Genomic DNA, 24,591 nt, shown 5'->3' on the forward strand with positions numbered 1-24,591 from the left:
ACCAGGTAAAGAAACACGCACACATTCATTGACACAAGCAAGCACAAGTCACACACCCAACTGCAATCGCCGGCAGCACTTCAGTCCAAGCTGCTGGAGATGGCAGTCATGTTTGTGTAAGGTGTACTAACTTATGTGAATGAAGGTAGGTGTGTGTGTGTGTGTGTGGGGGGGGGGGGGGGGGTATTTTTGCTTTTCTGGCGCTTTGGTCAGAAGTAGTTAATGTTGCGTACATTTTCATTGTGGCACCTTTACTGTGAGTAGTAATGTATCTTTTCCTTATACTGTTAACGAAATGTTGCTTAGTAGTCAGGTTATACTCCTCCCTTATGGAATTACAAGGGAGGAGATGCACTTCCATTTACCTGTATGTACTGTGAATTGTGAAACTGAAACTGGCCACCAACTATGATACAGTGCAAATATATTGAGATTAACCACCTTTAAAACTCATTTAGTGCCCAGTTTACATAATGTGAATCTCTCCTACCTGCCACTAGTTCTCAGTATACCATTCCAGTTCAATAAGATATTAAACTTCAATATTCTTCACAACTGAGTGCAAACAAAACAGTAGGTAAGTGGAACATTGCTTGAGGTCAAAGTTTTAAAGGAGTATGAAAATATAAATGTCAGGCGAAAATATTAAATTGTCAAAAGGAGTCCTTATAAAACTGTTTGATTATGATAAAAGTAATTGTAATTACACTTCCAACAAAATAAGAAATGTATTAACAGATGAAGGATTATAAACGTGATCACAACTGTGAAACTGTGACCACATGGCCCAGTGTGTCTTCAGTCGTTTGATTTTGTTTCAGTGTTAGTGCGATTATTCTTCCTATTTTTGCCCCCCCTCCCCCCTCCCCAAGATGCAATAAAATTTTGAAGTGAATGAAACATAATTGTGTTTTGCATCTTTATCGTGGACCAATTCCACAGAATCCAAATCCCCATCTAACTGAGATGAGTAAAATAAGACATATTAAATAACTACTTCTCTACTGGGCCACAAGATCCTAGTGGGTACTTGATAACCACTGGCACTGATAACACTTCCATCTGCCAACTTTTCTGGGCTCTGCAGAGTTATCTTCTGATAAATCATGCAGTCCAATACACAAGGAAAGTTTCAGACTATTCAATACTTCCTCATTAGTTATGTGATCTACCCATCTAATCTTCAGCATTCTTCTGTAGCACCACATTTCGAAAGCTTATATTCTCTTCTTGTCCAAACTATTTATCATCCATGTTTCACTTCCATACATGGCTACACTCCATACGAATACTTTCAGAAATGACTTCCTGACACTTAAATCAATACTGGATGTTAACAAATTTCTCTTCTTCAGAAACGCTTTCCTTGCCATTGCCAGCCTACATTTTATATCCTCTCTACTTCGACCATCATCAGTTATTTTGCTCCCCAAATAGCAAAACTCCTTTACTACTTTAAGTGCCTCATTTCCTAATCTAATTCCCTCAGCATCACCCGACTTAATTAGACTACATTCCATTATCCTTGTTTTGCTTTTGTTGATGTTCATCTTATATCCTCCTTTCAAGACACTGTCCATTCCATTCAACTGCTCTTCCAAGTCCTTTGCTGTTTCTGACAGAATTACAATGTCATCAGCGAACCTCAAAGTTTTTATTTCTTCTCCATGAATTTTAATACCTACTCCGAATTTTTCTTTTGTTTCCTTTACTGCTTGCTCAATATACAGATTGAACAACATCGGGGAGAGGCTACAACCCTGTCTTACTCCCTTCCCAACCACTGCTTCCCTTTCATGTCCCTCGACTCTTATAACTGCCACCTGGTTTCTGTACAAATTGTAAATAGCCTTTCGCTCCCTGTATTTTACCCCTGCCACCTTTAGAATTTGAAAGAGAGTATTCCAGTCAACATTGTCAAAAGCTTTCTCTAAGTCTACAAATGCTAGAAACGTAGGTTTGCCTTTCCTTAATCTATCTTCTAAGATAAGATCAGTTTCAGACCAATGATTAAAAAAACAGCTTTTGCTGATTTTCTGTTGTAATAATAATAATAATAAATATTATTATTATTAATAATAATAACTATTCCTTTGCAGCTCTAGTTTTTTTCAAAACTGAAAGAACAAATATGTTTTCAAGAATCTAGTAAACAAGGCCCAAATTGGTGACTTTCAATACTGATGAACCGTTTCTCTTTCCAGAACAAAACAGCACTGACTGAGAAACACAGCTCTTCACACTATGTATTGATACATGTGCTTAATGGTTTTGCTATAAGATGAATGTTTCATTCACATTAGGTGAATTAGTTTGCTTGTCTCCCTCCCACATTAGAAAGGTATTTGGTATGCTACTGTCTACACACGTAGCTAAGTTATCTAATGTGACTGACTGTGCATCATGACCCAGAATTCCATTTACCACAACAGGATAGGCATGTGGTTTTTCACAAATATGATATCTATCAGTGTACTATTACTTTGAGCTTTTCCAGCACAGAAATGTATTACTGACACTAAATTGTACATGACTATTAAAAATGAATGTGAGAATGGGCCTTATATGCTGCTGGACTCCATTATGCTTTCTGCTAATAGATCTGTTAGCTTATGAGCTGCTGCTTTTAACGTGAATTAAGTTTCCAGTGCTTTCCAAAGCTACCTGGACAAACATTAATGCATGTTCTTCACTGAAGCCATCTTCATCTCCATTCTTCAGTCTAATTAACTGAGTGATATTGTCATCTTCAATCGGCTCATGCATCTAATATGTTAACTTTAGGTTAATTAAAAAAGCAGTAACAGGCAATAAGAAGCAGGAAAACAGGTGAAGACTAAAGATAATCGATGCTCGCAGTGTACGACCAGGCAATAGGAAAAGATAACATAAGTGATACTCTGCTTTTAATGTCAACTATATCTTAGCAGATAGGATCACTCACTCTGCATCAGTATTCATTTCAGTGCCAAATTGGAAACAAATTCATTACCTTAGTGAGATGCCAACAACTGTATATTTGATCATTCTAGCAGAAACACTCTCCTAGCCTTCTAGACTGACCGATTAATTTTCACAATCATAGTCACTATGATATCACGATCACTAATCCCTGTCTCTGCACTACGCTGTCGATGAGGTTTGGCCTGTTTGTAGCTCCAAAGTGAAAGATATTTTAAGTGTGTGTGGGCTACCAAACTAGTTTCTTTTTTGGAAAACTGTTTCCAAAAGCACTTTGCAAGACTGACTGACTGTACTCCCTGCAGTGAATCCTTAGATGTCCCAATCTATACTCCAGGTAAAAGTTTCTTCCAACTAGTATTGCATGAACTGGGTATTTATGCACTACGGACTGTAGACTTTCTTTAATGACTCAAAAACTGTCACAGTAGAATCGAGTGACCTGTAAAAACACCCAACATTTAACGTGGTTTCACCTACACCTGTTACACAACCAGATAACTTCACTGTCACAAACAATTTCAACCTCAATAGAGACAATATTTTTGGCAACCGCAATGAACACTCCCCCTCCTATGGCCCCTAATCTGTCTTTCCGATATACATTCCATGACTCACTAAATATCTCAAGAGCTTTCTACTGCAGGTTTCAGCCAGCTCTTGGTCCCCCTCTCTGTCCATATCCTCTTAAGTCCCTCTCTCTGTCCTACTCCTCCTCTCCTTCCGCCAATCTCTTCCTCCCCCACTCTCTGCCAGTCTCTTCATTCTGCCTCTCTCTGTCAATCTCCTAATCCCTACCCATTCTGTCCATCACCCTTCTCAAACATTCAGGTACAAACGTGAAACTGTAATTCTCATGTTTCCTGCATGTCAATAAATGGCAAAGCATATTAATTTCATGAAATCGAGAAGTGTGAAATAAACTTTCAAAAGTTCCAGTGCACCTGCATAAGCCAGGAATAAAGAGTGGCAACACAGTGCAGCTTGTCTGTGATGTAAACTGCATTCTTCCTTGAGTCATGAGCCACTCTTTCAATCCACAGCTCAAACTTTATGACATGAGTCTGCACACCTGTCACCATCAACATCATGCAATTCACAAGTTGATATATGATTGATTGCGCCCTACAACACAACTCGTGTACAATGTTTTAGTAGTAATCTCTGTCTTGCATATTTACCCTGTCTTCCACCTTTAAGCTTTCAGGTTTTCAAATGTCGTCCGATGCAGTCCCCAACAATCAGTCTTTCCTTCTCAGCCCGTACAGTAAGTCTGCCCTGACCTGCAGTTCTGGGTGATGATGATGATAATGATGATGATGGTGATGTCCCATACTCCATGACGGAGTGTAGGGGAACAATGCGGGAGACCCGCACCGCCGTACTAGGCAAGGTCCTAGTGGAGGTGGTTTGCCATTGCCTTCCTCTAACCGTAATGGGGATGAATGATGATGATGAAGACGACACGACAACACCTAGTCATCTCGAGGTAGGAAAAATCCCTGACCCCATCAGGAATTGAACCTGGGACCTCATGCTCGGGAAGCGAGAACGCTGCCGCGAGACCACGAGAAGGTGACTTTTCCTAAATCTACCCCTTTTCCTAGACCTCTCTACTCCTTTTCCTTCATCCTCCTTCCTTCTGCTTCAACGCTTCTGCCTGAAGGAGGAGCTACTAGCTCTGAAAGTTTGCCAATTACAACAATCTTTTGTGTGTGTGTTCTGCCACTTCTTGGTGAGTAGATTTTTTATCTATCCAATTAAATAAATTTGTCTACAATACAATGAGTATTTTCTTGTATCTTCAAAGTGCTGACTGATGAAAATGTTATAAATCTGGGGAGAAATAGTTAACTTCTTTTTATTTTGCTAACAAGTCCAGGAGAGGAAAAACTTACTATGGTTCTTGATTTGTGCAAAGCAGCACACAGTTCTTGGAATATTTTTCTCATTTATGAGTCACTCTGTATATATACATATTTGTATAACAGTAGCTTGTCTGTGAGCCCACATATACTCTACTTTTGTAGCTGTACAAAACATAACAATTTCTCATGATTTTGACAGCTAATAGGCGTATTCCTAAAACACACACACACACACACACACACACACACACACACACACACACACACACACACAAACACACACTATCAAGCAATGAAGAAACACTAAGCAAAGCACTTGAAAGCTAAAAGCCATTCAAACAAGTCTTCAAGGAATGCTGTGATCATTGGAAGAACAGTTGGAATTAAGAGCATACAATAATATGAGGATTAATATAGTGACATAATACAATACGCAAACTATATAATAACCACACTACACACATACATTTTAAAAAAGAAGTTTGTCACAATTTAACATAAAGCTAGTAACATATATTTTGTAATTTCTTCATACCTCCCACATGGGCATCTCTGCTCTCATACTCAATGGTTCCATTGTGAGCTCTCTTGGGATTAAGCTTGTATTCTGTAGATGAATATCGTGTTGCTAAACCAAAATCCACAAGGTAAACTTGGTCTTCCAAGCCTTTCTTCAGACTTAACAGTATATTACTACCCTTGATATCCCCATGGATGTAAGATTTTTCATGAATGTATTCAAGGACATCCACCTGTTGAATAAAAATACATTCATACACACATGCAGCATAAGATGAATTTCAAACAATTTATTTACATTTGCTTACTGAATAAGCAATATTTTACACTAAAGGTTTATTTCAACTGCACTCAAATAACAATCTATGGCTAGACCTTAATAGGTGACTTTAATCAAAACCAGATTATCCACATGAACAATTTAACTGCAATAGGCTTTATCATAATAATAACCTTCACAGTTGGTCTATAGCAAAGATAGAAAATACAAAACTGTATTTTACTCTGAGCATAGCACTTTGTTTTACACGCAGCAAATCCTGTTTCATTGCACTTTAATGTAATGACATCATACAGATGGATATAATTACAATATTTGACATCTAGTGGTCTGTTGTGCAGCAGCAGTACAGGTGTATATTATGCATGAATTGACTTTCGTTCAATGCACAGTCTGTTTTGTCAAACAGAAGGAACAAAATCTATGAAAACTTTTGTTTTAAAACTAACCACAGAAACTTGATCATGATCAAGTGAGTTGGCTGTCTCTGGTAGGGTGTCTTTTAGTTAATCTACAAGTTCAATGAACCATACATGGAGTGATAGGAGTGTGTAAGGGGAGCAACCCTTACTCATGAACAATGTCTGCAGCATAAGGTGCATTTTTCTCATGCAAAATAATCTTAATCCTTTGGTCTATTCTACACTTTCACAGTAAAAATAACATCAGGGAGAAAGAACAAAATTTAATACAACAATGTCAATAATATGAAAAGGATATGTTGCTACTCACCACATATAGGAGGCACTGAGCTGCAGACAAATGTAATGAAAAAGACAACTAAACATTTAAACTTACGGACAAGTAAGTCCTTCTCCCAACACACGCACACGCGCACGCACGCACACACACACACACACACACACACACACACACACACACACGCACACACTGCGACCTGACTGTGTCTGACATGAGCAGCAATCTGTTGGCGTGGGTGGTGGGTACAAGGAACAGGCATGGGATGGGGGGGGGGGTTAGCAGGGAAGGCGTGGGGGAGGACGCTATGCTGCTTATAGGAATGTGCAGGAGCATGTTGAGGACAGGATGGGTTGCTAGCTGCAGAGTCTGGAGTCTGTGCATGGGGTGATGGGGTGATGGTGTGGGTGGCAACAGTGAAAGGGAGAGAAGTACAGAAGAGGAAAAGAATAGCACCCGTGTTGCAGGATAGAAAGAGTGTGTGTGTGTGTGTGTGTGTGTGTGTGTGTGTGTGTGTGTGTGTGTGTGTGTGTGTGTGTGTGTGTGTGTGTGCGTGTGTGTGTGTACGCTCTCTCGTATTCTCTCTATTTTGGAATAAAGATTTTTTGGCTGAAAGCTTAAATGTTTAGCAGTCTTTATCACTATGCCTGTCTGCAAGTCAATGGCTCTTCCAAATGGTGAGTATCAACCTATCCTTTTCATACTGTTGTTATTCCATCCTGAACTTCCCATTGTTTAATATCACAATGAAGTTGACATCATTAGAGGGAAACAAAAGCCCTTGTGGGCAACGGTGAGAAGACAAATCAATCACAGCCTCATTACAGCAACTATCCTGGCACTTGTCTGGCCTGATTTACAGAAACTCTGAAACACTAAACTTTGGGTTTCTACAATGGATTTTGAGAGCCCACTACTTTTGTAAAAACAGTAACTTAATTACATTATCAAGTCCATATGTTTAATATATATTAATAACACTGTATGTATATATGTAGGTCCAGGATCTCCTCCCAAACTCCTGGATCGATTTCAACAAAATTTCATGCACAAACAGCAAACTTCACAAGTATCAGCACTGTTGATTTTATAATCACTTAGCTTCTTTAAGAGGGGGCAGAGCCAAAATGCGTGGTTTATTATTTTTAAATTTTTTTTGTTTCTTTTTCCAAGCCTCTACCATACAAACTGCCCTGCATGGCAAAAGTGTTGTTTGGGAATAGTATCGGACTGCCTTAGCAATCTGATTTGCTGGGTACACTACACATCGGGGGTAAGAAATGGTTTCCAGCCTCAGATTTGTAGGCTGCCTGCATGACATGCTTACTGTTGCAGTATTGAGTTGCTTTGTATGGCAGCCTGTATGTCAGGGGCAAAAAACTGTTCTCAAGCCTCTGGTGTGAAGACTGCTCTGTGTGGCAGGCTTTTTGTGGGAGTAGCAGCGGTCTGCTTTATCGACCTTCTTTCCGGGAGATATACATGTGAACGGGTATGGCTGGGGGGATGGATGAGATGTACAGAGGGAGGGAGCACGAGAGGATGGACAGGGAGTGAGGGGGCACGAGAGGATGGACAGGGAGTGAGGGGGCACGAGAGGGGGGCAAAGAGGGGAGAGACAGAGAGAATGTGGAGGTGGAAAGAGAGGTGATGGAGAGGTGATGGAGGAGCTGGACAGAGACAGGAAAAGGAGGAAGAGATGGACAGAGAAAGGGAGGAGTGAATGTGCAGGAGACAGGTGGGAGGTGTAATGGTGTAGTGGGCAGTTGGAAAAGGAAGAGGGGTGAGGAGAAGATGGACAGAGATAGGAGAGGAGGAAATGGGGAGGGAGGGAGGGAGGGAGGGAGGGAGGGAGGGAGGGAGGGAGGGAGGGAGGGAGAGAGAGAGAGAGAGAGAGAGAGAGAGAGAGAGAGAGAGAGAGAGAGAGAGAGAGAGGGAGGGAGGGAGGGAGGGGGGGGAGAGAGAGAGAGAGAGAGAGAGAGGGGGGGAGGGGGAGGTGAACATAGAGATGGAGGCTAACCTTTTCCGCACAGGTTCGCTCGCATACCCTTTCAGGACATACCTTGCACCCATTTCCTCCACCTCCATCTCTCTATTCATGGCTTTCTGTCTACCCCCTCCTGTGCCTTCTGTGTCCTCCTCTTCCTCCTCCTGTCTCTCTATCTCATCCTCCTCACCATTCTCTGTTTCTCCATCTCCTCCTCCTCCTCCTCTTTGTCCATCTCCTCCTACCCCTCTCTCTGACCATATCCTCCTCCCCTCCCTTTGTCCACACTTCATTTCTCCTCTTTCATTTCCACCTGCTCACTACTCTTTTAAAACTTCCCCCTGGCTCCTGAATTTCTCCTCCTCTTCCTCTCTCTGGCCATTTCCACCTCATCCTCTCTCTGTCCATCTCAACCTCCGCCCAAGACATGTACACCATCATGTGTAGACCCTGCAGAACAGACTGATAAAGGAGGCTGATACTACTCCCACAACACGCCTATTGAGCAGGGCAGCCTACACATCAATGGCTTGAAAAACTTTTTGTGTGTCTGAAATGTAGGCTGACCTGAAAAGCACGTCGATGAGGCACTCCAATAATACTTCAACTTCAATGCCTGTTGTGCAGGGAAGCCTATACACTAGGGGCTGGAAAAGCTTTTTTCCCAAAGCTCCACTCCTATGGGAGCCAGGAGATTATAAACCCCACAGCACTGATACTCTTGAAGTTTGCTGTTAGTAGTGTAATAGCAACACAAAAAAAAAAAAAAAAAAAAATAAAAAAAAAAAATAAAAAAAAAATTAAAAAAAAAAATCCTCTTTATATATTTGCGAAAATGTCTCTGAAATTATGAAAAAGTCATACAAAGTAACACACACAATGTACAAATGTATAAGTGCAGCTGCTTCCCATGCCTACAACGCATCTTTGGCAATGTCTCTTCACAGCTCTATAGATGGCTACTGTTTTTCAACTAACAGCCATTTTCATTTTGCAGCTGAAAGTTGTTAAAAGTACTGCCAGGTTTCATGGATTTTCTTAAGTTGGCTCAATTGTGGGAGTGTCCTAGGATGACAGAACAAATCTATTAAAATTCACGCACGATGCAGCATTTTTTCATATGCTCAATGTTTATGATGTCTCTCTTGAACTGTATGTCATACAATGATACATTTGTGTAGTTATTTCAGCACGATATGTGGATACTATATACGAAATGTGTTACCAATAGAGTTAGTAGCAAAGAAGTAATAAATTTAAAAGTCATGCAGGATGCAGCAGTTTTTCATGCACTCAGCGTTTGTGACATCGTATCTTCCGATTTATGTATCATATAATGATATAATTTTGTAAGTACATTTGGTGGCATAAGTGGATACTGTCTGCAAACTGTGTTGCAAATAGAGTTAGTAACAAAGTAGTAATACTTTCATCGGTGCATTTAGTAGCATATGTGGATACTGCCCGTAAAATTTACTGTGTATAGTTAGTAGTACAGAAGTAATGAAGTTAAAAATCATGTATGATGCAGCAGTTTTTCAAGCATCTCATTGTTTATGACATCCTCTCTCCTGAAGTATGACAGGTACGTTGTTCTTGCCCTCGCAGTAAGGGATACAAGTAACAAGTTTGAAGTTAGGTTGAAATCCGTCCAGTGGTTAGGAGGACTGACATGCACACGCACTCGCACAATTTTTATAATAGGGGGGGGGGGGGGAGGAGGGGGAGAGAGAGAGAGAGAGAGAGAGAGAGAGAGAGAGAGAGAGAGAGAGAGAGAGAGGAGGGGGGGGGGCATTAATTAAAATTAACTATACACAGTAAATTTCAAGGGTAGTATCCACATATGTCACTAAATGCACCAATGAAAGTATTACTTCTTTGTTACTAACTCTATTTGCAACACAGTTTGCAGACAGTATCCACCTACGCCACCAAATGTACTTACAAAATTATATCATTGTATAACACATAAATCGGGATATACCATATCACAAACACTGAGTGCATGAAAAAATGCTGCATCATGCGTGAAATTTTAATAGATTTATTCTGTCGTCCTAGGACACTCCCACAGTTGAGTCAACTTGATCCACGAAACCTGGCAGTACTTTTAAGAGTTTTCAGCTGCGAAATGAAAATGGCTTTTAGTCAAAAACCAATAGCCATCTATAGAGCTATGAAGAGGCATTGCCATAGAGGCATTTACAAAATTGCCATTTGACAGATATAGAAGCAAAAGGGACACTTTGCCTAGCTTTAAAAAATAAATAAATAAATTCCTTCAGCACAGAAGAGAGAGTTTTATGTTGGGGAAAGTTAAAATTGGATTTAAAAGTCAAACATGAAGAGGTGGATATATAGAAATATCTTCAGCACAGTGACCAAAGACCAGCCTGAATCAGAAGCTGTAGCAGTTGCCAATGTTGAAGCCCTTGTAGTTTGACTCGATTGCTGTAGGCTGCGAACAGGTACTGCCCTGAACTTGGATTTAAACTTGTAACAACTTTAAAAAATGAGAACAGCACTGTGTCTAGCACAACCAAAGAGTGATGTTAACTCCAAATCACAGAGAATCTGTATTGAAAGTCATCTGCCCACAGTCATACTAGGCTGTGCATAGATAACCCAATGGTAAACTTCACCTTTGACAGTCACTGTATATGCGACAGTTCACTGCTGCAGTCTATACCAAAATTGACAAATCTTGAACGCCATGTATTTCATGTGTTCCACTGTAACCAGTGGATGTTTATTAATGAGTTGTGTTACCACTGTAAAATTCTGTCTACTTGTGGGTAAAGCTTTCATCATCATAGTCGCCTCAGCACGTTGTTTTGTGTCCACTTAATACGGTCTACAGCCCAGTGACGTGACCTCCAATCCTCCAGCAGCTCCAATCCTTATCATCCCTCTTTTAAAACATGTCTGGAATAAACTACTCAAATGAACAGCATGAGACAAAGCTGTAAAACATGAGTGGAAGATAAACCATTGCCACAAAGAACAGAAAGGATTCAAACTTTTGACTGACCAATGTGGAAGGATAATTCACAGCCATCACATACCCAGTCCATTATAATCAAAGTGTTAAAACTAGAATAAAACCTACTCTCCTGGAGGAAACATAAAAACCTGTTCTTTTGTCATCAGCTAGTTTAGGAATCCTTAAAGACTTGCCAGATATGTTTGAATTGTGATACTTTGGGGTGAGGGTTATATAAAATTTGTTGTTAACTGCACTTTACTTTCTTTTCCATTTATTATTGTCTCCCCACACAAACACTTATTTTAGAACCATGTTTGTGATTTTAAAATCTTGAACATGACAGCAGTCAGCAACAGCAGAATTATGGATAAAATGGGAATCACACTGGCATCCAATTGCACATCAAAAGTTTATTCAAATCTTTACCTACATTTCAACAAATATAGACCTGTCTTCCTCAGATGAGGTAATAAAACTTGTCACATAATGTGTGAAAAGAGAAATGAAGTCATAAGGCTTTGTCAACAATAAAGTGATCCATATAAAATGGTGTAGCATAGCCATAAGTCGACAGAAAAATGATCCGTGTAAAATTTAAGACAGATGTGCATCATATATGAACAGTGAGTTTGATAGTGCGTCTGATGTATGTCTGCTTTAGAGTTTACACAGACCATTTTTACTGTTAACTAAGCTATAACATTTATATGGATCATTGCATTGTTAACTAAGTCTTATGGCTTCACTTCTCTTTTCACGCAATATGTGACAGGTGTTATTACTACTTTGGAGGATGACAGGTTTGTATCTGCCGAAAGGTTTGAATCAATTTTTGTTGTGCAATTGGTTGGCTACATGATTCCCATTGAATTCTTATGTGACATCTGAAAAAGACCATTTTGCCCCTTCAGCTTCGATACTTACTGCATTATTTAGTAAGCAGAAAACTCTTACCTATAATGGAACAGTGTCCACATTTCTTATAAAATAATATTATTAAATGATATTGGATCTGTAAAATTTTAGTTCTGAAATACGAAAGTATCAAACAATCATGCAGGTGAATCTACCAGAACAATTATGTTACTTCTGTGATAAGTTAATTTCTATAGAGAATGTTAAAAAATGTTCAAATATCATAAGAGGTGGTAGAAATCATTAACAGTGGAAGAGAAAGTCCAATAAACATGGATCCAGGAACACACTTTGTGGGATTTGAATATTTAGTAGGGCTGAAAGAAGTTCGGGTCTTGATATGAGCACAATCATTGCACTGGTGCATAAACAGAGTCAACAGTGTGTTCTGATAACTATCTATATAACAGTGCTCCGAGTAAACATTATTCTGAGCATTAGGCAGTCTGCAGTCAGTTGTGTGATTCGAGTTGTGGTCTACTGTAGTTTCAGTAGTGTTAGTGTGTCCACCAATAACGATGCACTGTTGTATCTTGCCTTCTAACACAAGTGACTTTACTTTTGTGTTTCCTGTCATTGGCCTCAGCATATGAATGGCTCACTAGATTTTCCAATTCTCTCTTCCATCACTTCTTAGCAAGTGGTACGACAGATATGATTTTCCGTTATGGTCTGGCAAATGTAAGTAGACTGCAGGGCTGTGTCCCCATGCAAAAAAACATTCACGGTGCAGAGTACCAACCTGGTAAGCTGTTCAACTAACTTTTCCAGTGTCACAGATCTACAGGTTTCCTAGTGCCTCAAAAAGCACAGAAACAGTACAAGGACTACTGAGCCTGCACATCTAAAACAACTGTGAGCTGATTAACAACAGTGGAAACCAGGAGCCATTCCCTTTTCAGGACAGCACTTCATGAACAATGGCTGGATCCATACCATCATCAGTGGATTCAGGCACTAAGGCTGCAAGACCACCATGACAGATAACAGTTCTGTTCAATATCTCTTGCAAAAGTGTGGCCCATAAAGTGGCTATTCAAACTTGAGGGGGAAAAAATCCCTGAGAATTCAAGGTGCGAGCAGGAAGACGGTGTCAAGAAGCTACTGATAAATTAATAATTAATGGAAATGAATAGTGAGGAGGAAGGGGGGGGGGGGGTGAAAGGGTAAGGGGAGAGGCAGCATACCACAATAATGACTCCTGTTTCCTCTCCACTGGGCAAACCACAGTTTTTAAACACTGATAATTTACACAGAATAATACTCACATAATTAATACACTTTGAAATAGTAAGTATTTAAAAGCTTATGATTTATAAAACTCAATTCCAATTCTATGTTAAAAACACAAAATTACCTGAAATTTTATGAATTTCCTGAAATTCCCTGGGATTTTCCTGATAAAATGTAATTTCTCAAGAACGCCAGGTTTTCCAGAAGAATGGCCACCCTGGTGCACAGTTCGCTACTTCCATTTAAGATTTTATTTACTGAAAATGGAGGATTCACAGTAGACAGTGGAATTTTGATCATCATGTGTGAGCTGATGAAAATCTCTGTGCAGCTGCTAAGAGAGGACATCAGCACTATTTCTCAGACAATGAATGGGAAAGTGTTCCTTGTGATAGCTTAATAGGGACATATGAGCTATCACAGAAATTAAATGGTATTTATTATCAGGACTAATTGATTGGTCAGGGAGATACACACTTGGCCTCATTTTGGAGATCTCAATCTTCTATGCTTTGATTACAGACCACTTGGAAGAACTGGTCTACAGCACTCCAGTCAATGACATGCAAACTTTATACTAGATAGTGTCCTTCATGCATGCTAGCACATATAAAGACATCTTGATTAAATTCAAAGATTACGCAATTCCTTAAGCTGAAGGGCAGATATCATCACACTAAGCACCTCAAATGAACAAATGTTCAGACCTCAGACAATATGCTTTTCCACATCCATTTTTGTTTACTTTATTTTCTTGTTATCAGGTTGGTGCATACGTTCATAACATTTTTGTATTGCATGTTGGTATTCTGGTTGCTATGGGTTTATTTATCGACTGATTTTTTATTTGTAGTTCACTGTTGCTGTATGAGTTTACATACTGTCGATTTGTCACTTGGAGATAGGGAATGGAGCTGTGGGCACTATAAAATGGAGTGCCAAGTGAAGAAATCAGAACATTTCCAATATATTCTTCTGTTTGAGTTCAATAGAGGGGTAACAGCAGCAGAGGCAGCCAGAAACATTTGCGCTGCTTGTGGGGATAATGCCACTGGACAGAGCATGCCAAGAAAATGGTTCCTTTGTTTTAAGGAGGATTGTTTTAACATCAGTGATTCTCCACATTCAGAAAGACCTTCTGGGTTTAATGCAGATTGTTTAAACACATCAACTCACAATGATCCATCTCAGTGCACTCAAGAACAAGCAAATGGGATGAACTGTGATCATTTCACTATTGTGCGACATTTGTATGCAATGGGGAAGGTTCAAAAATAGAATTAATGGGTAGCACATACTCTAAGCCAAAAATCCAAAAAAAATGAGCATATGTGAATCTCTGCTTTCTTGTCACCATCTGGCTTGTGAACGACTCTGAACACTTCTATCCTGTATCATTATAAGTGATGAGAAACTATGTCATTATGCTAAAATAAGGAAAATAAAGGAATGGTTGAGCCCAAACAAAGCACCAATTCCCTATACAAAGACCCGCTCACATCCACAAAACATAATGATATATATCTGGTCAAACAGCAAGAGTGTTGTGTAGTATTAATTGATTCCCCTAGGTGTAACTATCACTGCTGACATTTATTGTTAACAATCAAGATGTCTTGCGGATGCAATACACGAACAACAACAACCAGGAAGGCTACGTGAAGTGACGCTAATCCATTATAGTGCCCACCCGCAGTCTGCTAGACTGACTGAAAGCACTATACAGGAATTGGTTTGGAAAGTCATTCCACACCCACCTTATTCTGTTCTCTATCCAACAAATTTGAAGGAAGTTCCTTTCCACTATCAAATTGCACTCTGAACATTGCTTGACAAGTTCTTCACCTCAAAACCATGTGATTTCTACAGTCGTGGAATAATGTCTCCGTTATGTGTATCTGTTGTGTTTATTAAACTTATGGAAAAACACTATGAACTGATGCACCGACCAAATATTTCATTTCAGAAATTATTCAATTTTTTTAAACTTTGTGTATGAAAGGCATAAGTACTGATAAAATATTATCATCAAAGTGTCTAGAAATGAAATTCTGTCTATAAAACATTGACATGTTATTTAGAAATTCATTTGAGGTAATCATAGCACTCAGCAACCAAAAAAGGAAGATAGATTAAAGTTTAATATCACATCCCAGCATTTGCCTTATTTAATTTATGGAAACACAAGAGAGACTAAGCCTGGATGGCTGGAAAGGGATTTGAATTGCCATTTGCTTAATGTGAGTCCAGGTAATCAGATAGCCACTGTGCCATCCACTCAGTCTCTGGTAGGGCAGTTACTAAAAAAAGCTCTCAGGGTAACTCAGTAACTACAGAAATGATTTTGGTGTTTGCTATGCTATAAAGTTTACCTATGAAGCATTAAATTATTGTCATGCCAGATGAAGTATTGATAATACTTTGTAAGGCATGCACATTTGAGCGAAATGTTAAGTGGACACACACACACACACACACACACACACACACACACACACACACACACACACACACACACAGAGAGAGAGAGAGAGAGAGAGAGAGAGAGAGAGAGAGAGAGAGAGAGAGAGTTTGTTTATGGCGCTGTTAATTATGTGAGGGTTTGATAACTAGAGCTCATATGCAGTTATTTTTTTAAAAGGGATCTCATACGGAAAAATGGTATACCTAGCTCGAAAATTACATCATAGCAATGACAGATCCGTGATGTACCTCACAATTACAAAAATGTATTCTTTAATTTAAAAAAAAGGAAGGAAAGGAAAAAAAATATTTCACAAACTATTACACTGAGGTGACAAAAGTTATGCGATACCTCCTAATATTGTGTCAGGCCTCCTTCTGTACACATAGTGTACCAACATCACGTGGGATGTGGGATGGACTCAACAAGTTGTTAGACATCCCCTGCACAAATACTGAGCCATGCCACCTTATAGCCATCCATAATTGCGAGAGTGTTGCCGATGCAGGATATTGTGGACAAACTGGCCTCTAGATTATGTCCCATAAATGTTCGATGGGATTCACACTGAGCAATTTGGGTGGCCAAATCATTTGCTCAAATTGTGGCCCAATGACATGACATTGTTGTTTGGTAACATGAACTCGATAAATAGCTGCAAATGATCTCCCAAGTAGCCAAACATAACAATTTCCAGTGAATGGTGGTTTCACTTGGACCAGAGGACCCAATCCATTCCATGTAAACACAGCCCACACCGTTACAGACACAACACCAACTTGAACAGAGTCTTATTGACAACTTGGGTACATGACTTGGTGGGGGTCTGCACCACGCTCGAATTCTAACACCAGCTCTTACCAAAGGAAATCGGAACTCATCTGATCGAGCCACAGTTTTCCAGTTATCAAGGGTCCAACTGCTATTGTCAAAAGTGCAACAGAGATGCTGCAGGTGATGTCCTGCTGTTAGCAAAGGCACTTGCATCAGTCGTCTGCTGCCATAGCACATTAATCCCAAATTTTGCTGCACTGTCCTAATGGATACATTCGTTGTATGTTCCACATTGATTTCTGCTGCTATTTCACACAGTGTTACTTATCTGTTGGCACTGACAACTCTATGTAAACGCTAGTGTTTTCAATTGACAAGTGAAGGCCATCGATCACTGTGGTGAGAGGTAATACCTGAAATTTGGTATTCTCAGCACACTCGACGCTGTGGATCTTGGAATGTTGAATTCCCCAATGATTTCTGACACAGAATGTCCCATGCATCTAACCAACTATCGTTCTGCATTAAAAGTCTGCTAATTCCATTGTGCAGCCATAATCAAGTTGGAAACCTTTCACATAAATCACCTGAGTACCTATGGTACATCTGCCAATGCACTGTCCTTTTGTACCCCGCGCATGCAATACTAATGCCGTATGTATATTTAAGTATCACTAACCCATGACTGTTGTCACCTCAGTGTATGTATTGTAATGAACTGATACGTGTTTCTGTAATAGGAATTTCAGAATTACGATGTCTTATCGTAAAGAAGGAGGTTAGTGAATTACTTCCACGAAATTGTTATTTTATTTGAAATAAAATATATAACTTATGTAGATCAATATATGCTATTTTCATAAATACAAAAATTCTATTAAAAGTATTTCTGAGCCATGGTGGAAGAAGAGACTCAACATGAATTTCAAAATATTATTGCCAAGAAAATATTTAAATGAAGGTTTTCAAAAATGTTTTGATAGAGTATCCACTGTCAAGTTGCACCAACTTTGAGATCAATGTTTGAATTTTTGATATACTTAATCTAACTGGATGTGATCTAATAGTACTCAGCTTGAATTAGATACGATGGGCGTTTGAAAAGTCTGTGCAAAAATAAAAAATACTTATGTGTTTGGGGTAAACCTTTTAGACTTACGCACTTCAATCAACGCTGTTCTAATTTGTTGATACCTTCCAAATAATATTAACTGTCCAAGTCCGCAAAATAGCTATTAGCTGCTACCATCACCTCCTCTTTTAAATAAAATCTTTGTCTTGCCAGTCATTTCTTCAAATTATGGAACAAATAGTAGTCCATGGGAGCCAAGTCTGGAGAATAGGGGGGATGTAAAACGAGCTGGATTCCTATTTCCATTAATTTTGCGACCAAAACTGCCGAGATGTGTGCTGATGCATTGTCATGATGGAAAAGGACTTTTTTGCGGTCCAATCACCAGCGTTGTTCTTGCAGCTCTGTTTTCAAACAGTCCAATAACGATGAATAATATGCACCTGTAATAGTTTTACCCTTTTCCAAATAGTCGATGAGGATTATCCCTTGCGAATCCCAAAAGACAGTCGCCATAACCTTTCCGGCTGAAGGAATGGTCTTCGCCTTTTTTTGTGCAGATTCTCCCTTGGTAACCCATTGTTTTGACTGTTCTTTGGTCTCAGGAGTATAGTAATGTATCCATGTTTCATCCACAGTGACGAAACGACGCTTAAAGTCTTGTAGATTCTTCCTAAACAGCTGCAAACCATCCTTGCAACACTTCACACGATTCCGCTTTTGGTCAAGAGTGAGCAATTGTGGAACCCATCTTGCGGATAGCTTTCTCATGTCCATATGTTGATGCAAAATATTATGTACCCATTCATTCGAGATGCCCACAGCACTAGCAAGCTCACGCGCCTTAACTCTTCTGTCATTCTTCAGCACATCATGGATTTTATCAATGATTTCTGGAGTCATAACCTCCACAGGGCATCCAGAATGTTCAGCATCACTTGTGCCCATACAGCCACTCTGAAAATTTTGAAACTACTTATAAACGGTTCTAATCAAAGGTGCAGAGTCACCGCAATGTTTACCAAACTTCTCTTTTGTCTCCTGAGGCATTTTGCCTTTCATAAAGCAATGTTTTATTAATCACCACACAAAATTCTTTGTTGTCCATTTTTTGACAATACCTTGACTTCCTTGATTCACATGAATGGCAAACACAAAGAAATACACCGATATGGCTGAAACTTGGTGTGCATTCTTTCCAAAGATGCTACTAACTAAACATGACCTCAATACGTGCCGGTGATGCCATCTCTCGGACTTTGCACGTACTTTTCAAATGCCCCTTGTAAGAACTGAATATTTTTTAAGCTAGTTAGTTCCGAAGGGTAAGATAACACAGTGCACGCTGATGCCAACTGCAGGAATGTGTGTGAGGATTATTAAAATATATCATCAATCATCATAATTATAATAAATTAGAAAATTTAAATGAATTATTCATTTATAGTGATTAGCTTACAACAAATATTAGTTTTAACAGATGAAACAGTAACTCCAAAATAAATTTGTCTAAGACACCGCGAAACAGTATGACAACATGCATTTTTTTTTTACACATAGTGACAAAGTCACGCAGGAGCAAAGTGATCATGGTAAACCGTATACACCAAAGCACCAAAGAAACTGGTATAGGCACACACATTCAAATACAGAGAGATGTTAACAGGCAGAATACAATGCTGGGGTTGGCAACACCTATATACGACAACAGGTGACTGGCACAGTTGCTAGATCGGTTACTGCTGCTATAATGGCAGGTTATCATGATTTAAGTGAGTCTGAACCTGGTGGTGTAGTCAGCGCATGAGTGATGGGACACAGCATCTCCGAGGTAGCGATGAAGTGGGATTTTCTCATAAGACCATTCATGAGTGTATCGTGAATATTACGAATACAGCAAAACATCAAATCTCTGACATCGCTGAGGCCGGAAAAAGATCCTGCAAGAATGGGAGCAATGACGACTGAAGAGAATAGTTCAACGTGATGGAAGAGTAACCCTTCCATGAATTGGGACAGATTTCAAAGCTGTGCCATCAGCAAGTGTCAGCATGTGAACCATTCAATGAAACATCATCAATATGGGCTTTCGGAGCAAAAGTCCACTCGTGTACCCTTGATGACTGTACGACACAAAGCTTTACACCTCACCCGGTTCCATAAACATGACATTGGACTGTTGATGACAGGAAACATGTTGCCCAGTTGGACAAGTCTTGTTTCAAATTGTATCGAGCTGATAGACGTGTATGAGTATGGACACAACCTCATGAATAAATGGACCCTGCACGTCAGAAGGGGACTGTTCAAGCTGATGGAAGCTCTCTAATAGTGTGGGGCATATGCAGTTGGAGTAATATAGGACACCTGACACGTCTAGATACGACTGACAGGTGACACATACGTAAGCATTCTGTCTGATCACCTGCATCCGTTCATGTCCACTGTGCATTCCGACAGATTTGGACTGTTCCACAAGGACAATACGACACCCCATACATTCAGAATTGCTACAGAGTGGCTCCAGGAACACACTTCTAAGTTTAAACACTTCTGCTGGCCACCAAACTCCCCAGACATGAACATTATTGGGCATATCTGGGATGCCTTGCAATGTGCTGTACAGAAGAGATCTCTGCCTCCTCATACTCTTACAGATTTATGGATGGATTCATGGTGTCACTTCCCTCCAGCACTACTTCAGACATTAGTCGAGTCCATGCCACGCCGTGTTGTGGCACTTCTGTGTGCTCGCAGGGGCTCTACATGATATTAGGCAGATGTACCAATTTCTTTGACTCTTCAGTGTATACAGTTCTGTAGAAAGCTGAGGAGGTCACAAGGTGCTGTCAGTAACTTAATACAAAATGATTTTATTGATCCAAAACAACACATTGTGGGATATGCCAGGATCAGATAATAATTTATAACAGAAAGAGACAACAACATTCAGAGCAAAAGATCTCTGAAAAAAGTACCTCTCTATTTTACTTTTGGTATGCACTTCGTGTAAAAACTGTAACACCACAGAGCAATGTTATTGCATGCAAAAAATATATTCTACTGCTTCATTACCAGATACAATATGATATCTTGTAAGCAATCTACATTTTTTTTATTTTATTTTATTTTTTTTTTTTTTACATCTTTTGCTCTGAATATTGCTGTCCCTTTCCATTACAAATCTGAAATATTGTAGTGAATTATTGTTATTCACAATGAAGCCTTTGCCAAGCTTTGGCACATAATATCCCATAATCATTCACATAATGCCAACTGGTGTTAAAATTTACTTACTTTGTACGCAGCTCATGATTGTTGTTCAGTCTCTTCATGTTGGTTACATTAATATCATTTAACTATAAGGACAACTGGTTACCTTCAGTACCAGTGTATGGGTCTCATGCTCATAAGTGTACATGAATTGTGCACAATGGTTTTGTACCCATTGCTTTTTTCGTGTATAGTTATATGTAATTTTCTTTAAAACCAAATTATCAGACAATGGCATATGCCAAAACACGTCATTTTGGATCAATAAAGTCTTTTGTATTCAATTAATGACTTATTAATTTGCAGATCTGAACCACATAACCCACTCCTGATGATGATGATGATGATGATTTAATGTTGCTCAATAGCCTGGTGCAAGTCTTTTATTGGGTGTGACTTTGTTGACTTGCATGTCTCTAACCTACCCCCAGTTTGGGCACCCACTGAACTGTTCTTTACCCACCCTACAAGCCTCCCAACAGCATGCAACAACAAAAAGAGTTAAAGGGATTTTGTTATGATATTTAAAAAAAAAAAAATGGCCAGGTAGGTCTCTTACAATGAAGGTTCCGTACAAATTTAGTTATGTATGGCCTATATAGACAGTTTATCCATTCTGAGAATTGAAGATATTGACAATTTTTGCCTGTTACTGACATTGATTATGGCAAGATATTGATCCCAGGGATTTCAAGACCTTCGAGAATGTTTTAATTTCATGTGTGAAATCAGATAACAAAAGACAGAAGAACTTATTTCTTGTGATTAATTACAAATTAACATTTTTGGATTTGTTTCCTTTATTTGCACTGTGAAATATTGCTTCTTGCTAAATTTCATGATACTAGGCCAACAAGAAGTGTCCTATAGGCTTCAACAAATGAGTTTTCGAGTATTAAAATATGTGGCACAAATGGTCGTATCTTTTGACTGCACTGACTTAAAAGCTTAAAATTTTCACACTACCAACGGGCCATGATCCTAGTATATGACAAATTTGAACTCTATATGTCTACCTGTTCATCAGGAAAAACAGTTCTTAACAGTCGGATGGATGGACAAGGGTTCTGTTTTTACACATCGAGGCATGAAATCCTAAAACCACTGAAATAATGTTAATATCTTTTTTGTGATTTCCTGTAAAATGTATTCATTAAAGCTTACATATGTCATTGCAAATCACAACACTATCTGAAACGACAGTAGTACATGAGAAATATGTCAAACATGAAGAAAGTAAATAAAAAATGTGCCTAGCACAAAAACTACTGCCATGTTTGAGAACAATGAGGGCTAATCACAGGCACAGTGTTATCTACATCTACATCTTCATGATTACTCTGTAATTCACATTTAAGTGCTTGGCAGAGGGTTCATCGAACCACAATCATACTATCTCTCTACCATTTCACTCCCGAACAGCGCGCAGGAAAAACAAACACCTAAACCTTTCTGTTTGAGCTCTGATTTCTCTTATTTTATTTTGATGATCATTCCTACCTACGTAGGTTGGGCTCAACAAAATATTTTCGCATTCGGAAGGGAAAGTTGGTGACTGAAATTTCGTAAATAGATCTCGCCGCGACGAAAAAGTCTTTGCTTTAATGACTTCCATCCCAACTCGCGTATCATATCTGCCACACTCTCTCCCCTATTACGTGATAATACAAAACGAGCTGCCTTTTTTTGCACCCTTTCGATGTCCTCCATCAATCCCACCTGGTAAGGATCCCACACCGCGCAGCAATATTCTAACAGAGGACGAACGAGTGTAGTGTAAGCCGTCTCTTTAGTGGACTTGTTGCATCTTCTAAGTGTCCTGCCAATGAAACGCAACCTTTGGCTCGTCTTCCCCACAATATTATCTATGTAGTCTTTCCAACTGAAGTTGTTCGTAATTTTAACTCCCAGGTACTTAGTTGAATTGACAGCCTTGAGAATTGTACTATTTATCGAGTAATCGAATTCCAACGGATTTCTTTTGGAACTCATGTGGATCACCTCACACTTTTCGTTATTTAGCGTCAACTGCCACCTGCCACACCATACAGCAATCTTTTCTAAATCGCTTTGCAACTGATACTGGTCTTCGGATGACCTTACTAGACGGTAAACTACAGCATCATCTGCGAACAACCTAAGAGAACTGCTCAGATTGTCACCCAGGTTATTTATATAGATCAGGAACAGCAGAGGTCCCAGGACGCTTCCCTGGGGAACACCTGATGTCATTTCAGTTTTACTCGATGATTTGCCATCTATTACTACAAACTGCGACCTTCCTGACAGGAAATCACGAATCGAGTCACACAACTGAGATGATACCTCATAGGCCCGCAGCTTGATTAGAAGTCGCTTGTGAGGAACGGTGTCAAAAGCTTTCCGGAAATCTAGAAATACGGAATCAACTTGAGATCCCTTGTCGATAGTGGCCATTACTTCGTGCGAATAAAGAGCTAGCTGCGTTGCACAAGAACGATGTTTTTTGAAACCATGCTGATTACGTATCAATAGATCGTTCCCTTCGAGGTGATTCATAATGTTTGAATACAGAATATGCTCCAAAACCCTACTGAAAACCAACGTCAATGATATAGGTCTGTAGTTAGATGGATTACTCCTACTACCCTTCTTAAACACTGGTGCAACCTGCGCAATTTTCCAATCTGTAGATACAGATCTATCGGTGAGCGAGCGGTTGTATATGATTGCTAAGTAGGGAGCTATTGTATCAGCATAATCTGAAAGGAACCTAATCGGTATACAATCTGGACCTGAAGACTTGCCCGTATCAAGCAATTTGAGGTGCTTCACAACCCCTAAGATATCTACTTCTAAGAAACTCATGCTAGCAGCTGTTCGTGTTTCAAATTCTGTAATATTCCATTCATCTTCCCTGGTGAAGGAATTTTGGAAAACTGCGTTCAATAACTCCGCTTTAGCAGCACAGTCATCGGTAACAGTACCATCGGCACTGCGCAGCGAAGGTATTGACTGCGTCTTGCCGCTTGTATACTTTACATACGACCAGAATTTCTTCGGATTTTCTACCAAATTTCGAGACAATGTTTCGTTGTGGAACCTCTTAAAGGCACTCGCATTGAAGTCTGTGCCAAATTTCGCGCGTCTGTAAATTTTAGCCAATCTTCGGGATTTCGCGTTCTTCTGAACTTCGCATGCTTTTTCTGTTGCCTCTGCAACAGCGTTCAGACCTGTTTTGTGTACCATGGGGGATCAGTTCCATCTCTTACCAATTTATGAGGTATGAATCTCTCAATTGCTGTTGCTACTATATCTTTGAATTTGAGGCACATCTCGTTTACATTTGCATAGTCAATTCGGAAGGAATGGAGACTGTCTCTTAGGAAGGCTTCTAGTGACACTTTATCCGCTTTTTTAAATAAAATTATTTTGAGTTTGTTTCTGGTGGATTTGGAAGAAACGGTATTGAGCCTAGCTACAACGACCTTGTGATCACTAATCCCTGTATCAGTCATGATGCTCTCTATTAGCTCTGGATTGTTTGTAGCTAAGAGGTCTAGTGTGTTTTCGCAACCATATAC

At 39.5% G+C, this 24,591-nt stretch overlaps 1 protein-coding gene across 1 annotated transcript in view; it reads right to left on the reverse strand.

Annotated features, from left to right (window-relative positions):
- Window positions 1-24,591, reverse strand: part of LOC126472464 (serine/threonine-protein kinase VRK1) — a 248,678-nt gene that overhangs the window by 87,914 nt on the left and 136,173 nt on the right. The window contains exon 6 of the mRNA XM_050099936.1: window positions 5,365-5,581. Within this exon, the coding sequence (XP_049955893.1) occupies window positions 5,365-5,581 (217 nt within the window). The remainder of the gene's footprint in view (window positions 1-5,364; window positions 5,582-24,591) is intronic.

Source organism: Schistocerca serialis, chromosome 1 (assembly GCF_023864345.2).
Source record: "Schistocerca serialis cubense isolate TAMUIC-IGC-003099 chromosome 1, iqSchSeri2.2, whole genome shotgun sequence".
Classification (NCBI taxonomy): Eukaryota; Metazoa; Arthropoda; class Insecta; order Orthoptera; family Acrididae; genus Schistocerca; species Schistocerca serialis.